The sequence below is a fragment of the Callionymus lyra genome, chromosome 4, assembly GCF_982586985.1.
Source record: "Callionymus lyra chromosome 4, fCalLyr1.hap1.1, whole genome shotgun sequence".
In the NCBI taxonomy this organism is placed as follows: Eukaryota; Metazoa; Chordata; class Actinopteri; order Syngnathiformes; family Callionymidae; genus Callionymus; species Callionymus lyra.
The window spans coordinates 13,074,968-13,095,314 of NC_141821.1; the positions used below are offsets into that span (position 1 = coordinate 13,074,968).

At 35.8% G+C, this 20,347-nt stretch overlaps 1 protein-coding gene and 1 non-coding gene across 4 annotated transcripts in view; one reads left to right on the plus strand and one right to left on the minus strand.

The window, feature by feature from the left end:
- LOC148081772 (partitioning defective 3 homolog) overlaps positions 1–20,347 on the minus strand; it is a 367,916-nt gene that overhangs the window by 328,968 nt on the left and 18,601 nt on the right. For all 3 annotated transcript variants that reach the window (XM_087788810.1, XM_087788809.1, XM_087788808.1), the window contains exon 2: positions 2,171–2,272. In XM_087788810.1, the coding sequence (XP_087644936.1) occupies positions 2,171–2,272 (102 nt within the window). The remainder of the gene's footprint in view (positions 1–2,170; positions 2,273–20,347) is intronic.
- Positions 9,017–9,088, plus strand: trnaw-cca (transfer RNA tryptophan (anticodon CCA)). The gene has a single exon. It is a non-coding gene; the product is annotated as a tRNA-Trp (tRNA).

Genomic DNA, 20,347 nt, shown 5'->3' on the forward strand with positions numbered 1-20,347 from the left:
CATATAGGAAAAGTTTTATATGAGGCCTTAACATTTATTTGAAGTAAAAAGAAATCTAACGCTTTAAAAAGTTAAGAGGAACCACTGCATAGGGTAATTTCGCCTCTACAATCCACCATTTTGACTGTCCACTAACTTTAGACCCCCTGAAGCAGATTGGCCTAGGATTAGGCCAAAAAAAATAATTTTAAGAATATTAAATTAATAACAACCCCTTCATTAAGGCTAATAAACCAATGCTAAGAAGGTCACTAGAAGTACATTGATATAAGAAAAGAACATTTCACAGTAAGAACAAAGTGGGTCAAGTCTGAACTCGTACACATTAGAGAAATATGCATTGAAATAATTAAACATTGGAATTTAAATCAGGGAATTAATAGTATAAAGTGGTGCAAAGATGCAACATGGGGTTAAAAACGAAACTGGTGATTCTGCCCGTTGGTGGATTATCGTAAAACCAGGAAACCGGGGCAGATTGAAGGATCTGGATAGACTGGAATTACTACAACTATACAAAGTAGAAACCAAACCTCCACACAAACACACAGAGCGGGTGACACACACTTACTAGCCTTTACAAATGTCAACAGAAAGTTACTCTGTGTGTGTGTGTGTGTGTGTAACGCCTACAGTTCAACCGTCGCACAAATATATCCTTAAATCGATCCACACAACATTATGATGTAAAGTAATATTTAACATTTATGTCGTATCACTTTTGTTTTATTTCTTGAATTAAACTGTAAAGCATGGAGAAGTAGTGCGTGAATTTAACCACAAGGGGGAGCCTTTTTTCCCAGCATTGGAAGTAATTGAACACAATGTAGTGTAGGTGAAATTGAAGGGTGTACAAGTGTGTGTAGAATACACTGCAGTGGAGCGATAAGTGCTTCAAGCAGCAGGTGAGAATCGCATATGTATTCATCTGGCTTCATACGTTGCCATGACACCCACATCACACTCATTCAACAGTCATGCACACACTCCTATTGTGTCGTACATCGTCTTTTTCAGCGACGTGTCGTCAATGGTGTGTGCAGTCGCACAACGACACTGATGGAGACTTTGGTTTCAACACATGCTCCCCTGAAAGTGTGTGAAACCTTTAGTTTCTGACACAGGTTGTGTATCCACCAGCGTTTTAAAACAGGAACAAAAAGGCAGGAGACTTTGACTGAGGCGCAGTCAGCAGTTGTTTTTTTTCCCATGAGGATCAAGCAGTTGGTCATTAAGGTAAGAGGTGAGCGGGTCTGACATGTAATCTTAGGATAGAAACGTGACTGATACACAACAAAACATGGTCAGAGTTAAGCTGTACTCAGCTTCGTTTAGTACCGCTGCCAAGGAGGTAAACATTTGTCCGTAATGCATTTATTATTCAATGTTTTTAGTGAATTAACGAGCAGGTCCTTTAAGATTAGTAGTGTTTCAGGTTACCAGACATGACCAAAGTATTAAAGGAGCTTAGAGTAGTATAAAATATATTTTGACAGCTTGTTATGTATTCGTATTATCTGGACGTTTATCTTTTTTTTCGAGAGTTCTTTGTTGAGAAATTGTTTTTCCTTTTGTTCTTTGTCCGTTTTATGAATATTTCTTGTCCCTCAAAATAATTCTAGTGAATACTGAGATCATATTTAGACAAATATTATTTAATATCAATTTTCCCACTTTTATAAACATGTTATAAGGTTTATTTTAAGTTGATCTTTTATTTTCTCCATTTAATTGTGTTGTCTTTTATTAACATTTCCCATAACATTTTACTGTACACAACTCAAACGGCCCCTCACACACACAGGGCCCCCGGAGAAAATGTTGCCTCCATAAACAAACCTTTTTGAAGGATGTTTTACTCTCTGTTGTTCTTGCGAACTTGGTCGCACAACAACTATCTTGTGATTTTCCATTTAGCCTATAGCTATACAAGTGTTTGTTTCTTTTGAATTAATCTGAAGTCTTTTGTTTACTTGAATGTGATGTCGCAGCTTGTGTTTACAGAGATGGTTTTGTCAGGATGTCAGCAAAAGATCAAGTGTTGGATCATCTCACGCCGTACAACAAAATATTTTGTGTAAAAGAACGTTGCGTGTCTTGGTTTGTTTGTGAAACCAAAAGTGTTGTGTTTTTTTGGAAGAAAAAGTGTGACTGAACGACTTGAACTCACCCTGTCTTTATCGTCCACCACGTCAGAAAGTACATCGTCGAGGTCCAGAATTCCTCCGTCACCGTGTTCTAGCCGGTGGACCTGGACCCAGTAGCTCGGCTCCTGAGAGAAATGAAAAGATATATGTATTTGAATTAATGGAAACGATTAGCTTTTTTAATGAGATCCTCTTTATCTGCAGCGTCATGATGATCAGATTTGTATCTTTCAATCCATACAGAACATTAGCCGAGGCAGGTCACGCTAGTTCCAGATCCATGTGACAAAAATCGGTGGATAAAAATCACGATCCATTCTGCTGGCATTAGTGAGGACACATCAACATATTTTATGCTTAACAAAATGCACAGCAGCAGCGAAGCCAAGTCGGTTATCATCACATTCTGTCCTCCACAATCCAAGCATTTTTTAAAGCTGTCTCCATTTGATGTCTAACTTCTCACACAGAAAACGCCCGACCCTAATTTCGACATAAAATCTTCACTTTGACGGAATATTTCTTTGACCAGATCCAATACCCACTTATTTAGTAGAACAATTGCTTATTCCATTAAAGTATTTGATATTTATGCATTTTTCATTCGTAAAAAATAAAAGGAAATGAACACATTAAACTGCCTGAACATTGTAAAAGTCTCAATCTGTAGGACTTCTTATTTGGTTTCTGTGACCCCCTTGTGTCCGAATGGTGTTACTGCATTGCAAAAATAATTTCAGTATTGAACCAATCACTCAAAAATAATGATCTCTTAATATTACATATTGTTGTTGCTTTGAAATGAACATTTCTTTCAGTTATTATTGTTAGTCTGAAAGTAATGATTTATTTATTTTATGAAGTCGGATATGGACAGAGCAACTCACTAAATACGTTTCGTGGTAACCTTCTAAAAAATCCCTAAAACCATCTTAACTGACATATGATACGCTTGTATTATCTACATATTATCCAACGATATGTTCAGGGACGTGCGGTAAGGGTAGGCAGGCTAACCATTTAATACTCAATTTTGCGTATATCTAGCCTATCACAGAAGCCACGACACAATATTAACCAATCACAAGCAACATGAGGCGGGTCTTTTTTGTGTGATCGAGTCATCGTAACTTAACATTTTAATACAAATACAGCGCTGCCATCATAATGCTGTGAAGCTAACTATCAAGATTTTTCACTCTTGAGCCAAACTTAAATCTGGAGAGTTCTCGCTAAACTTTACGGTAACTTCCACTCGGTAAGAGGAAATAAAAGTTCGGCTTTTAAATTAAGAGCATTTAATCAGCTCCGTCTTCCTTGTAATCATTTACTATCACTGTCATATTCTATTCTGTTTAAATCCATGTTGATTGTTTAAAACTAATTTAGATGTACAGCAGATTAAAAGGTCTCAGATCATTAAATATGGCAGGTTAAAGATTTTTAATATAGAGTTTTAAATTAATTGAAAATTAAAACATTATATTTCAGCGATGATACTTCAATGTCAAAGATGATGCTATAAATCAATATTCATCCACAATTGAACACTGCCAAAGAACCGGAGAATATGGACTCATCCCACAAAATATCACAACAATTCAACGTAGACTTTTGGAGAAATTATTAATTAAATCATTTTCTTATTCATATATATATATATAATAATATATAATATATATTGTCAAAGATGACGGATTTGTGCTATAACTGGCATGAAGGTGAGGACATCAGTCTAATAAAATCATTTAAATCGTCTTTTAAAATATTTACCCTAGACCATGTATGTGCGTGTGTGTGTGAAAAATGCTGTTGAGTTATGAAATAACCAGTAGCCAATTGAATAAGCTTCCTTTTTGTGTTTATAAACGTGTAAAACTGACACTAAAGCATGAACCTCACCGCACGTCACTGCATATGTTATATGTCGGAAAAAGTAAACAACTTGGAAGTATTTATATTGACAGTATCATTCTATTGTTTTTAAATAATGTTTTAAAATAGTTGTTTTGTTTTTTTAATTGGAATTAAATGTTGCTTCTCCTTCTCACTCTGGATTGAAATACTCCACTGAAGCGTGATGGCTGAGTTTGACAGCAGAAGAAATAGAAGCAGCACATCTCTTCCTTCTCCTCATGCTTGGATATTATCCCACTTTTTCTCTCTCCTGCTCTTTCCCGAGCTGAGCTGTCGTCGGGCCTGTGGTCGGATGCCTTCATGCTCGACCCCGCCGTACTGAAAACTCCACAATGGTTCAAACGATCCGAGTCAAGAGGTTGCCAAGCGCGTCTTTATTTAAGAATGTTTAGCCATCCTAGTGTGACTCCCGCTCTTGTTGTATGATAAGTCAAAATAAATCTTTAAATATAGCTTTATGATGGATATATTATGATGTATGATGCGTAAAGTGTAAAGTAAAAAGCACAATAGTTGAAATATAAAAAGTCATATTCATTTCCGGCCACATTAACAAACTCAAAGATAACTCTTTAACAACAAAAACAAGTGAAAAACGAGTAACTGTGGTAAAAAAAAAATGTAAAAAAAAAAGGGAAAGTATCTGAATGTTCTGTTCTATGTTAGTCTTTGTATCCTTTGTCTTTGTTATTTTTCTTTGATCTATGTTCTTTATCTTTAGACTTAGATTGTATCATCTTGTTCTTTCTCTTTATTTCTCTTTGTTCTTGTTCTTATTTTATTTTGTTTTATTTTTTATGAAAAATTGCTGTATTTTCTGTGGCTATTGGAAAAAAAACTATTTCCCGAAGGAGACCTCCTGAGGGATCAATAAAGTTCTACCTTACCTTATCTTACCTTACCTGATGAACAAACCAACATATTGAATGAAGCATCCTAGTCTGGTTTAAATAGAGCATCTTTGTTTAGGCGGCCCTCGTAATGTCAAAGTTTGATCATGTATAAATGCTTCTAATGCATTAACAAATGTATTTTGTATTTATTATTAATTTACATTACATAAATGTTCTCCTCCTTTCTTGTGTGTAATTTTTGGAGTATATAATAATCCCTCAAAACATTTTTTATAAATTAGTTGAAGAAATATTTTGAAAGAAACTCATATATTCCAAGAATAAAATTGCAGCTTATTTATCTTAATAAATATCATGGCCTAATGAGGAATGTGGGATTTTTTTCTTCTTTTTTTTTTGCTTGACGGCCCCTAACAAAATTCGCAGAATTTACTGTGGCCCCTTGAAAAATTATAATTGCCCAGCCCTGCTATAGATAGATTCACGGGTGAAACTATTAAAATATGTATAAATAAATAAATCAGTTTTTTTAAAGCAGCGATCAAAAGCCGAAGTACAACATCGACTCATTCGGATTGGCACGCAAATACATGTTTCTCGCATGTACTACAAGGAACAAGAATGTTTCTCGGTGGAGGAGAGAGAAAATCTACAACCGGCAATTCCTAAGATTTGTGTTTGGCTCCAGTGATGTAAGAGGTTTGGGTTCCTGCCAACGAGAAGCAAACACCGCTGCAACGTCGTAGCCCTGAATTCCACGCCGTGATGAGTTTTGTGTTGTGTCAGCCGAGCATGTTTTTTTCCCCCTCTGCGGATAAACAAAATTCTTATCGCCAAACACGACGGTGGTCGTTCACTTCACGAGATTACAATTTTCTTGGGATTTTATTTCCGTTTTACTGCATATATCTTTCAGTGAAAAGTCTGAGGACTTCTAAATGATGTTTCCACTTCATGTGATCAAAGCGCCCGAAAACATCTGCACTTGATATTTTCCAGCTCCGTCTGTCAAAACATTCAACTCGGAACTTTAAACACTGCTGCTGGACATGTGTTGAAAATAAAAAGCCACATCATGGATCCACCAGCTGACTGGTCAGAGAGCTTGGATGTGTCAGCTGTACTGTTAGCGATGACCAGTGTTTCAGTTCGGTATGGGCAGATATTGAATTATATTTGATTTTATCTTTGTTGCAAAATAACTTTGTTTATCTCTGTAGTGATTTGGGAGGTTTTAAAGTTTGTACTTGTATGGTGTTTTAACACCAGATTTGTAATAATACATCATGCAATTCAAATATGTGACTAAGTAAGTAAGTAATTTAAGTAATATTTGTATATCGCTTTTCTAGACCAGGGTCACAAAGCGCTTAAACAATCGTTACAATACCAGATAAAATAGATGCGAATAAAACAACTAAATATGATAAATTGGGTGGTTAATTGTACAACAATACTAATTCCACATTCATGCTTTGCTTTTTTTAAATTTTGGAGATTCTTTTTTATCTTCCAAATTGTGCCCCTTGGCAGAAGAATGCATGGTCTTGTTGGGTTTTTTAATTTTACTTATCTTAGTATTTCAAACATGACCTAGATGATAAGTATGACATTCTGGAGGACATGCACATTGCAAATGCATCAATGCCATGTATTGCTTTACAAATATACTTGGCAAATCAAAATTTTTGGCTGTATTTTACTAAAAAAAAGTAATTGAAACTGGTTTCCTGATAAACAATTGTATTAATAGTTTTGTTTTTGTGTCACAGCATTTTAGATTCCAGGTGAATTTTTAGCAACATATTTAAAAAGTGTGTTTTAACAACTTAAAATGCAGTTGAAAAAGGCATGAAAAATGTATTCCTTGATTCAGAAGTATATAAATAATTTAGACTAGTATTTGTTTCACCCCTAATGTGAACTTAAGTGTATGTTTTGCAGTTGTTCTTGAGCTTTTTAAAAAACAGATAACCTTCCTTCCTTGCTTAACCCCTGTGTTATCTCAGGGTCAAAGTGACCCGAAGGCCCGGAAACAAAAGGTGTTTGTGGTATATCTTGCGTTGTCTCTGGGTCACCTTGCCCCGGGGATAACACAAGGTTTAAAGGCACTATCACCTTTTAACTAACATACTTAGTGGTGCAAAAATCACACAACAGACATGTATTTCTACATATTTTCTTTAAAAAAAAAAAAGGCCAAATTATCCACAAAATTCACAAGAAAATCAAAAAGTAAATATCAAATAAATATATTATTAATTATTAATCCAGATCTAATTTCTACTTATGTCAAGAGGAAAAGCCTTGGATATAATCAGGAAGCATTATTAAAAAGATGCATACATAAGTTTCAGTATTGGATGGACATGCAAGTGACACTTAAGAAATACTTGTGACAACCCAAAATAGCTTTTGAAATAATAACCTTTAATCTACTAAGTCTTCCGAACATCTTAATTATCAAAACAAACTGGTTTTAGTATCAAGGAAGTGTGAAACATCTAAACATGAATCTCTCATGACACGTTTGACCAACACAACCGAAGTCTAAAACTGTATCAAATAACTTTTTCTGGAAAACAAACTCTCCATTAATCATCATCTATGGCGTCCTCTGGCCACGCTAACAAAGAAAGACGTGTAATCCACACGGCCCCATGTACAATCTACGAGTCTCATATATCATCTTGTAGTCGGAAGACGGCTTTCTGTACTTGTCAAAACATGTGACATTCAAGTTCAAACAGTATTGTGACCCGTAACTTGTTTTTTCTTCCCGAACAGGCTCAGTGTTGAGCTTCAGTAACAGGAGAAGGAAAGCGTTGGAATTACAGCAGAGAAGGAGTGATACGTGATCACACCGTGAGTCTGCTTAACGTACATATTTAATATGAGAAATACGATTTAATTGAAGGAAATACAACGAAGAAATAGATCTAATTTAAAATATATAATCATGAATTTTTTAAATTGTTATTTTTTCTTATTTTTGAGTTATGTGGAATCCAATATCTGTGTGAAAAGAATAATTCATGTTGGCATACAACAAAGTCGTTATTTTACAAAGCTATGACATAAAAATACTTAATATGGAAAATGTAATTTTGAATTATTGTAAAATAAAGGGAAAGAAAATAATTCTTTTTTTTTTTCAAACTAACCCTAACCTTTGAATAGACAACATGTCATATTCAATTATATAATTAAACTAATTTAAATAAAAATATAATTGAATTAATTATTTAGAAAAAACATTCCTTACTATAATAAAATAATTGAACGTTTAAACATTTGAAATGTTACATTTAATATTAAGATGGCACTGATACACTTCCATAATCATGCCAAATGTCCTTCTTGGCAGAGGTATGTACCATCTCTGCGCTTTCCTAGTTATTATACTTTTACTATTGCAGCGATGTCGCATTAAGATACTTTTCCTTGCAATTTGAGAAGAAAAACATTTTTTTAAATCACACATATTTAGACAGAAGTTCATACATTTTAATACTTGACATGAAAAATGAATGACGGTGAAAAAAAACCTTCATTTCGAAGCCATATTAAATCGCGGTATCTGCTGGTCCGACAGTCCTGGTAATCCCTCCAGTGTCGACACTGAGCAGATCTGCAGATTAAGAGACTCCTATTTGGCAGATATCAGCAGATAAATTGTGGTCCCATTGCACGACATTGACTTCCTACTCCAGTGACCTCCTTTTACTGCGTTACGGTGCCGTCAATCAGAACGTCACAGCTGAACCAACCGCTTTTCTATACAACAAAAAGGTGGTTTTCTTTGTCACCCTTTGACACTCGGGCGACATAAACTCAGACAAAAAAAGCTCTATTTTTGGCCCATTATCTGTCTTTGTGCCAGACTGGGGTGTCCTGTTCCTGCTGCAGACCACACAGCTGCAGCTGCCCTGCAGGAGGCTGGCAGCAGTTTGACAGAAAGTGTGTGTACGACACCATGTGCCCGAGTGTGTGTTTTACGATTGCTGTGTGAGCGGCTTCAAGTGTGGCCGTTTCCCACGGGGGGAGCAGGAGTTCAGACTACATCCACTCCTCAGACGTCGACTGGTGATGCACGAGGACCTCGTGGCGCAACGGTAGCGCGTCTGACTCCAGATCAGAAGGTTGCGTGTTCAAATCACGTCGAGGTCAAAAGCTAGTTTCTTTTTTTTTCGAAGGAGCGGGTTTTAAACGGCGACATTTAAATCTAATCCTGAGAGCAAACACGGGCGGGAAGATTCACAAACCACTGTAATTAAGTAAACCCAACAGCGGGAAAGAATGAAGGATCCCCTGCTCGACATGCTGCTGAAAACAATAGTCGCCTCATTGTGGAATTTACTTAATCTTTGGCTTGTAATGCAGACGTCGTTTTCTAATCTACTCCATTCTCATTGTCCTCCCTCTCAAAGGCAAAACATTTAAGGATGTTCAGTGGAATTCCACACGTATTTAGCTGCTTTGACACAGGAATCCCATCGGCGTTCTAATCATTACATATTAATGACACTCTACTAAAGTACTGGTTTGAATGGCACCCGAAGATAAGTGGCTTCCCCACGTCGATAAAAACTATTCAACACGTCTACATATTAGTTAAAAAACAGACTGACAAACGTATATGCAGTGCTTTTTTTGATTCGCATAATTGTTTATGCTAAAGACGCTTCCGTTTTCACGACAAATGCAATTGCACATTTATAACATTTGTGGGGGATTCCATAGTACTGCTTGGTTTAGGTACAATTTTACCCAAACTTGACTTTTTATTCCACTAAAAACTTCCTTGACTCTCATCATGCTGATTTTAAATTTAAAAAAATAATAATCAGCCCAAAATACACTGTGCCTTGTACATCTTTGAGTACCATGTGTAGCCACTTTCCCATGTTGTAAGAAGTTAAATGTAAAATAAAACTAAATGAACTAGACTGATGTAGATCTGTGATGTGCATCTTTATTTTAAACTGATGTAAAATGTTACTCCACATGTTTAAGACATTTTAAGTTTTCAGTTTTAGATACATAAATTCAATACCTTAAAAGATTTTTATTTAAGGATCTGTGGCAATCCCAGCTACTTGGGGCAACCCGCAGCATGTGGCAAGACACATATGGACTAAGTCAAGTTGCCAATTGACCTTTATATTTTTGGACTATGAGAAGAACCCAGAGGAAGGAGGAGGCGATCACACTGTCTTGCTTTGAGACTGTCCTGTGCTGCTTTACTTGTAGAATGATTTTTAAAAGAAACAACACGTCTTACAACGTATACTTTATTTTTCCAGCCGTCATAATGAGAATTAGCTTTTAATGAACACAATTACTGGTCATTATATTGTATTATGAGTCACAGAAAAAGGTGGGGCTTTGGATAACATTGTGTGATCAGACAACATTTACTAACTTGATCTACAATCAAGTTTGCCTGTTAAATATGGGCATATATTTGTCTAAGTATATTTGTAACTTGTGAAAGTGTAATCTGTAAATATTCAATGGTCGCATGTGTGTTGTGATATCCACAAATGTTAAAGTCATATTTGTGACTTGTATAAACATTTGTATTTGTAAATATATCATTTTAATTTACAAAACAAAACAAAAAACACAGGTAAAACTTAAAATTCTGCCTGTGAAACTAAATTATACATGTGGATAAGCGATTACAAGTATTCTTATTTTTATTTTTTTTTACAAGTGCAACTACACAGATCCGCCGCTTACAAGTCTCTTTAATTTCGTAGCACAAAATCTTCAAAAATCTGACTTGTCAGTCTTGCAACTCGTATAACAGCCACTAGATGGCGCGATCACAGTCAAGCCGTCATACGCGTAATGACAGAACATTACGGTAGCCGTGAAGAAGAATGAAGAAATCCTCAAGAGAAAACCACTCTAGTAAAATGAAAGTAAACGAAAAGTAAAATGATGAATCTTTTATTCAGGTTTCAACAAATCTAAACGTTTTCTTTCGGTTTACGAAGCCCCCGATATCTTAAAGTTCATGAACTGTAATTGTGTCATTATTTCTGTAAAATAATTGTGTTGCAGCTACAGCAGCAAACTTGCCATCCATTCACTTGTTTATTTTTGTGCAGTTTTGAGGCATTATTTATATATTTTGCTTCTTAACAACATAAAGACAGTAAAAGAAAAAATCTGAAAGTGCCCACTTGAGTAACACAGTAAAACTTACAAATATGTTTGCCGTGTTGTGAAACCACAACTGGAGAAATCTATGAAAACTCAAGCACGGAGCAACTTGAGCACCCTAGTACATATACAGTATATGATTATTTTTTTCTGTTATATCTTTTTTAATTCAGGTTTTTAGCACAGAGCAGCCGACATTAAAAAAACAAAAAAACAAACAAAGAATATTAACAACAGAAATATGACAAGCAAATTAACTTAAATAACATATTAGTCTTACTTACAGACTTACAAGTCAGATTTGTGCTACGATTGTCTGTAAATAAATAAGACTTGTAAGCGAATCTGTGTAATTAAAAATAAGAATACTTGTAATTGCTGATCCAAAAAATGTAAAATTTAGTTTCAGACGTAGAATTTTAAGTTTTACCCGTGTTTCTTTATAAATTAAAATTATATATTTACTAATTAAAATGTTACAAATATGACTTTTACATTTGTAGATATCACAACGCAACCATTGAATATTTACAGATCACACTTTCACAAGTTACAAATATACTTAGACAAATATGACTCCATAGTTAAACAACAGTTTAATTTGAAGGTTAAGATTTTTTTTTTTTGCCAAAAAAGGTTTGTATGCGTTTATGTTAGTAGTTATGGTTGATATTTAAATACAAAAGGGAGTCAAAATTGTCAGCATTAGCAACTTTCAAACGACTGAAGTTGCAGAAGCATGCCCCCAGCTTACACACCTCCGATTAGCCTTTGACCTGTGACCTTTTAGGAGTTAAGACCTCTGTGTCAACTGACAGACGTTTTTAACTCTCACCACCCAACTGCCAGAGCCTGTGCTCTGCAGATGAATTTAACTGTGATGTATGGAATGTCAAGCATCTTAGTTCAAGTTAACGGTGAGCTGTTAGCACGATGCTAAGTAGCTACTGCACAAAAACAACATTACATACATGTGAGTTTGAGGCATGAACAGACACAATCATTAAGTTACTTTTAACAGAAGAAAAATGTCTCAACTCGACGTAAATGAAACAATTTAGTTTACATTGAATGTATTGAAAGTTTGTTTATACGTTTTAAGGCAACACATTTTTTCCAGCAGCCAGTATCATATTTTGAAATCGTTGTCAAAAACCTGTACTAAAGTAACGTATTTTCCACACTATTAGACGCACAAGATTATATGTCGCACCTTCAATGAATGGCCTTTTTTAGAAGTGTTTTCATAAATAGGGTGCACCGGATTATAAGGCGCTTAGAATAAAAGATACAGTCAAACGTTTGACTGGGGTTTCGTTATGCATCCACTATATACATCTGTGCTCAAGGGAATGTCAACAAACCAATCAGATAAAGTCAAACTTTATTAAGCGTTCTGATAACTCCGTTCACTCCCATGGTAACGATGTTAAAATGATGTTTAAAAGGCTTCAAGCAGCAGCGCGTGAGACTGGTGATGTGAGAAGACAAATGTGTGCAGCATGTATGACATGTTGAACGCACGTTTATGACTGGTTATGCGCGCAGCAGAGTATTTTGGGCAAAACAATTTTTGTTGAGTGTACAACAACCAAGACATACTCGCTCAAACCGGTGCCAGTAATATCACTCCATAACCATCCACCATGATGTGACTCTGTCGGCGCAGAGTCATGAAAGTGCAAACAAGTCACCCATCAGGTAATGTTCCCATATAAGGCGCTCCGGATTATAAGGCGCACTGTTGTTTTTGTAGAAATTTAAAGGCTTTTAAGTGCGCCTTATAGAGCGAAAAATACGGTACATGATTTGGAGGGAGCATTGAGACGATGACAGGAGCTAGCATCGACTATCAAATGCATGCAAGCAATTGCTGGAGCACTTGAAAAGCTTCTTGACCTCAGTTAGTCTTCAGGATTGCAGGCAGCTCATAAACAGTTCAAGAAACGTCATGCAAAGCCTGTTGATTTCTGGCAACTGTTCCCCCCCACGGAGAGGAAAGCGACAATTCATCAAGAGCTAAACAGCACTTGTTTATCGAAGCTCCCATTAAGACTGACAAAAGACGAAGACAATTTGATGATTCATGTGTTCTACCAAGAAAGTCTGGAGGGAGAATAAGAACAGAACATTTCTGAACACCCAATAAATTCCTGCACGTCTACAAAAGACGTGTGTACACAACGTCTACAAGAGAAGATATTAAGAAGCAGTCAACCGAGGGGAAGTTCATATTCCTCAGGGACACAAGTCACCTCCAGCCAGTCTACATTATTAATGAGTTGCCTTCACTGAACGACCACAACCTGCAGACACTGAGAGCAACACGATAGCCCTTCTACACTCACCAGCACACATTTATTACGTTCAAAACACACCCGCAGATGACGGGGAGATAGAAATAGAAGTGCAACCAACATTAGAAGTGCCTTCACATTCATGTAGAGATAGAAGATTTGTACGTATCGATCGTTGTGATTGGTTTAAAGGACCAAGAGTGTAATTGGACGGTGTACAAATGAGCATAAAACATTGTTTGTGGGATTTAAGAAGCTTCCACTGACTCCACCCCGAGATCAAAAGAAAGTGCAGCCACGGTAACCACAGACAAGGAAGGTTGGACGGGAATGAAAATAACGGCTTACAATGATAAGTTGTGCGAGATAACCTGACCATGTTTTAGACCTTGTTCACTTCTCAACAAGACTTTCTGTCCATAAGACAGTTTGACTTTTTGTCTTTTGTATTGTTAATTTAACTGTAAATGAACTCTAAACAGACAACATTAAAACTTTTTTTTTTGAACCTGTGATATAGTTAGGAGTGAAACTGCTTTAAGAGGAACAAAAAAAAAAGTATTGGCTCACACAAGAGGAAGATACCACGATATGCAAACACCATTTGAATCATTCAAGAAGTATATTTGGATAAATAAACACCTTAACCCAAAAAATGCCTTCAAGGACCTGTACGTTATGTCTGTAGATGTTTATTTTTAAGCAGTTCTAAAAATCGACATTCAACCCTCCAGCTCTTATTGTTATTGCCAACGTCGTTTTGGAAGTTATTAACATTAGAAAATAAAACCGTCCTTTTAAAATAACCTTCTGTAGGGCTCTGTAAAAAATCATTTTCTTGACTATGAATGTGGTAATGGAGGGACGGGAATAAGTAGATATTGTACTTTTTAAACAATGCTTGTGCTTAACGTTGCCCAATATGGTAACATTGTCCTATAATCCTGAATTTTAAAATAACTTCTGACTTGTTTCTATATTTACACACTTTGTGTGAGTTACTTTCTTTCAGTATTGTTTTTTCAGTAAGGTTTATGAGTTGCACTCAGTATAATTATGGGGATAAATTGTGAGATAAATCGCCAGGTGAGTTCCTATATGGAGTTGGTTCTGCAAATAAACACCATGACCTAATATTTAAAAATAAATGCCTGTATTTCTTGACCAAAAATGTATCTGTTAAACTGACAACTTGCTTTTTAACCTGATTAGTTCCGTTTATGTCGAAACAAATGCCATCTTAGAACAGAATATCGGCTATCGATGATGTATTTTTATTAACTGTGTTTATTCTGGTCAACAGTTATTATGACTTCTTAATATTAAATAAAAAAAAGTCTGAATTTCTTCTTCAATACCTCGTCGTAGTAGTTATGTTAGGTTGCTTGTTTTATTAAATGGCAGCACTGAAAAAGTTGTAAATGGATTCAATCATAACATGTTTAGAATTCAAATTATAAGTGAATCGATTTTAGTGTTTTTTTCTACAGTAGTTAAAATTCAGGATGGTTTTGAAGGTTTTACCGTTCACTTGAATGGCATTTCACACACCTTGTTTTTGTTTTATTTAATATATGCAGTGTTCTCATGAATTTATCGGAAATTTGGCCGTTGGCGTAGGTATGCACAGTCTATGGTTGTATATTGTGTGATATAAAAGCAGACTATTTACTGTAGATACCAAGTCATGGTGTCCCAAAATAGCATGACTGCAGCCAGAACTAAAAATTGATTTGTTTAATGTGTCAATTGATAATGTGCTTCTGTTACAGACAAGACAACAAAGCTCATTATGTATATTTATGTTAGTAAGTTAGTAACAGTTATTTGTAAAGACCAGGGTCACAAAGCGCTTGAACGATCAAAAGCTATACACAGTTAAAAATACATTTAAAAACCTCTAAAAGGCCAAGACAACATACAGGCAAGAAAACACAGGCGTCCCGGAAGATTATGATACATTTAAGCTGGAACAGATTTTAATTTTAAAATATTTCATAAATAGTCTGTTTTAAAGACATAAATACAACTGATTACCTAACATACAACACATTTGAATGTAGAGAATCAGAAGCATCCCTGAGAGAGTTCACAGGGAGTCAATCTGTCATTTGTGATTGCTTATCAAAAAGAAACAGAAGGTGAGTGTCGCGTTACTAAAGTGGGCATTTGAGTCAGACATCCCAGAGGGACGAAAGGTTTTTTTTAACCATTCAAGCCATCTGCTCTGTGACGGACCAAAAATAGAAACTGTTGAGAAACCCCTTTGTGATTTTCAGCTTGAATTCAAACTTCAAAAGGAAGATAACATTAAGAATTTAAGACGAGAGAAGGAACCGGCGTGAAAGTGATCCCAGTTAAAAATCAGGTTTGTTTTCCCCTTATTAAGTGTTGACTTGACAACCTCTCATTTCCACGCGAGCTAGATTTGAGGGAGCATGAATCCTAACATATGCTCGGCAGACGCGAAGATCCCAGGAGTCTAAGGGCGTCGGGAGGGCGTGGCCGAGCGCGGGTCTTACATGTCGAGACGGTGCACCACACTGGTCACATCTGTAGCTGCAGAATTATCTCAGATGCCCAGTCGAGGGTTGTCTAAACTGCCACGCCCGCAGGCACTACATCTCTCATTACAGGCAAGATTTAAGCCACCTGGCTGCAGGAACAAAAGCGCACATGATCTCAGTGTGTGTCTGCCTCTTATCTGGCATGACTGGGCAGAATGAGCTCCAAAACCAAATATTCCCACCCAGATATTAACCAGAGGCAGCTGCTTGAACCCAAAAAAAAGAACGTAATTTTATATTTTGCAGGTCATAAAACTATTTTTGATCTTGAAAAAATATTTAAAAGCCGATATAAAGAAGCCCTTTCTTATTATAAAAGGAGTATAACTATATTAATCATTTATAAAAATTTCATATCCATTCAAATATATCATGTGGCCTTGTTTACTGATACAATTCTACAAGATAATCAAGTTGTTTGTATTTTCCGGCCGATAATTTTTTATTTAAAGTTCTATGAATGAATATTTTGTATCTCTTGTCCAGGATCATGTAAGGTTTTGAATACCTGATATGGGCAGACATTTAAATGTAGCAAGAGTTTTTTCTGGGTGGCATAAATGTTTTGGGGGATTTTTTAGGGATGATCGTCCAGCAGTTTATAGCTGGCGTGGTTGGACTTAAAATATTTGCTAAAACTGGATCTGATTCTGCTTTATGGTGGTTTGGAGTTATGGATATGAGTAAAAAATCCCACTTTAGAAAACGTTGTACATGTTTAACAACATGGCAAACACTGTACAACGTTCCAAACTTTTTCTTTACGAAACCACTTTCGCCTGTTTTCGCTCCCTCTCAGTGAACTCAGCACTGCATCTACATGCATGTATTTATATTTTTCTGCATCCAGAAACCATTTTTATCTTTTTATTTGAACGGATTGGAGAAAATGTATTGTACAACAAAAGTTGGGGCAACTCTTAATGCATGTGCAGTAGAATCTGGTCTATGTTTTGGACAGTTAAAGAACACATTTAGATGACATGTTTTTTTCTCTCTAGTCAACTTAAAATGTAACCTACACTAAAAAATATTTTTAAATCTACACAAGCCTAGCTTTTAAAATGTGTTATTTGGGAAGCCTCCCATGAAGTAAAGTATGCTGAATACAGAAGAGGCCTCATGAAACAGCAGATGAGGCATCATGATACAGTTTATTTAATTCAAAAGGCCACTAGATGGCACACTTTGCTTTATATTATAAGACTGTAATCTACTAATTCAATGAAACACGACATAATTTTTAACCCAAAGGAAGAAACTGTATCTTGATACCTCATAAACTGTTTCATGAAGCCTCAACAAACCATCACTACCTGTTAACCAGAGAATTTCCCCACACTTGCCTTTCTCGTCTGGTTACTCTGGTTATGCTGGTTGTCATTGTCAAGTGGGAGTGAAAGCAGCACAAAGCATTTATAGGTCAACTCAAGTCAAGTTACAGCGGAACAGGTCGGTCACATGATTTGACTCATGGTCAAGTTACTAGAACAAACACAGCTATTGAACAAAAACACAAATATAAAAACCTATTTTGGGAATTGATGGTATGCAGCACAATCTTTGTCATGGTGAAGTGAACACATTTACAAGGCTAAATGTTTGTCGAGCAAGATAAACAATCTCTTCACATCTAATCTGAAACATACAGTAGACCGACCAAGGATTGTGACAAGTGAACACAGAAATAAAGTCTGAATGTCTTCGTATGTTTGGATTAACTTCAAGAACTGTGTCGCCATAACTTCTGCGTTTACATCTTGCTGTCGTGAAACACCCACTCAGGGGCTACAAAAGTAAAGCAAACGTGTGACAGTTTTGGCTCCGTGTGGACGGACCGAGATTGTTTTTTACATAATCCTGAAGGAAACGTCTATTTTTACAGCGGAATGTCAGCAGAGCTGCCTGTTACATGGCATGACAATTTAAGGACACTGTAGAAAGAAATATGCAGCCAAGGAAGGATGTAGTGGGAGAAACTGAAAATCATAATTTGATGCAGTAAAATGAAAAAAAAAGCAAGATTTAATCTTAAATATATTTACCGACATTTATTACACATCAAACACTGTGATAAGTGAGTGTGTACCGAGCACAAGACTCCATCTTTATACCATGTTAGATGGTTTTACAATAAAGATCGTCACATCAAATGTTATAATTTATAAAGAGTTTAATATATAGTTAAGATGAAGCTGGTAGAAAAAAAAGCTACTTAAAGGTAGACCACACAATGGCCTTAATTCACAGTGAAATTGAACAGAATAACATAAAATATTAAACAACAAAATATAATTCTAAAATGGATCAAAGACAGGCAGATAAAAAAAAAAAGTCTACACCAGTTTCGACAACGGTTAGAGACCCTTGTTTAACGGATGTTACGTTAACAAGTAATATTCCTTCCTTGCTTCTTATGAAACGTTGCTGAAGATATAATGGAAATGTAAGTTGTAAAAAAAATCCATTTTAATCATTGATTAATTTAAGTTAAGCCATGTTCATTCATTCATTTTCTACTGCTTTATCCCTTATTATGGGAGTCACAGGGAGACTGGAGCTTATCCCAGTTTCATTGGGCGAGAGGCAGGGGACACCCTGGACAGTCCGTCGCAGGGCACGAAAAAAGACAGACAACCATTCACACACACACTCATACCTATGGACAATTTCCCCAAGTTCTCAATCAACATCTGTATGTTTTTGGACTGTCGGAGGAAACCAGAGTACCCAGAGTAAACCCTCGCAACACAGGGAGAACATACGAACTCCACACAGAAAGGTCACAAGTTGGCTTGCCTGGAAGCGAACTAGCAACCTTGTTGATGATGTGAGGCAACCACTGCGCCACCGTGCGCCCTTAAGCCATGTTAAGTGTCCTTAAATAAGTTAGTCAAAAGTATGTATATAAAAACTCAAATTTTGCCATTTAAATGATGTACTTTGTTGTACAAGCCTGTTCCAAATGGATTTATGGATTAAGAGTACACTTTTTGATGAAGTTTGAGATTATCATCGATGAAATTTCCAATACAAGGTATACAATTACATATATCAAACAAATGTAGAGCAACAATATTAGTTAAAAACATAATCACGATAAATGACAAAATACGCAGCTTGGTTGAGATCTGTTCTCTCTGAATGTTTTTTTCTACTTTCCTTATTTAGTTCATCATACGAGTGATGCACAAGACCATAAACTCAAGATCAACATTCTGTTATCATTAGTGTTTTAAGTGTTTAGTCATTTTTTTGGATGGCAACTATAACAAAAGTAAAAAAAAAAAACTTCCCAGCTCCTGCAAACCCTCTCATGGACTCTCTGACAATGATCTAACATGAAAGGCACAGCAATTCATTGAAACTGACAGTAAAGTACTTTAGATCTCTAACAACATGTAGCAGCCACAGTTGAGTATGAAGCTTTATGTCAAAAAAAACAAAGGGAAATATGTTTAGTAAATTAATTTAGAGTGCAGCAATTTGTCCTCAATGCTCAGCAATGATGTAAATGTGACAGCAGATCAAAAGAATGCTCACTCACAGAAGCAGCGCTCGGTCCAGAGAACGAATGTGTTCCTGATCAAAGCTTCACAGCAGGAGTTCCACTTGACTAAGCTTCTTTCTCGGATTCAAAGGGATACACATTTGTTAATAATGTTACTTCAACCCTCTGATAAAAGACGTATTTACCATGATTTATGTGGTGATTAATATGCTGAAAGAGGAATGACACTACTATCATTGCAAATAATATATTTACAAACAGACGATGAATCATTCTTAATTCATCTTTCTGAGACATCTTTTGACTGTTCAAGCACTTTGTGACCCTGGTCTAGAAAGGCGCTTTACAAATAACCTTTACTTTACAAATAACCTTTACTTTACAAAGAACGTTTACTTACATTTCCTCATTTAACAGGATCATCTTCTTATGAATTAATGGTCCGTTTTAGCAGTAATTGCATTTTATCTCATTCTTTGGCAATAATATTTAGTCATTTTGAGAGGAATTAACATTAATGATGAACGGTGGCTGTATCTTTGGGAAACCGCTTTAAATAATAATAATAATAATACACTGCAAAGTCATGTTTATTAAAACAGTATATTGTACAGTACAATTTACTGTGATGAAGAAGAAACATAGTTATACGAATTAATCATTTTCAATTAATTTTAGCCTTAACATCTCAAAACATTTTTATTCGTGCAGGCTTTTCCTTGAGACTACTGTGTTGTTCTCGGTGCTATATTGACCTTTTAAGTATATATTTTATTGAGTATTGTTTTGATTGTTTGAGCACTTTGTGACCGTGGTCTGGGAAAGCGCTCTACAAATATAAATTACTTTCTTACGTACTTACTTAAGAGCCCTTCCCCAA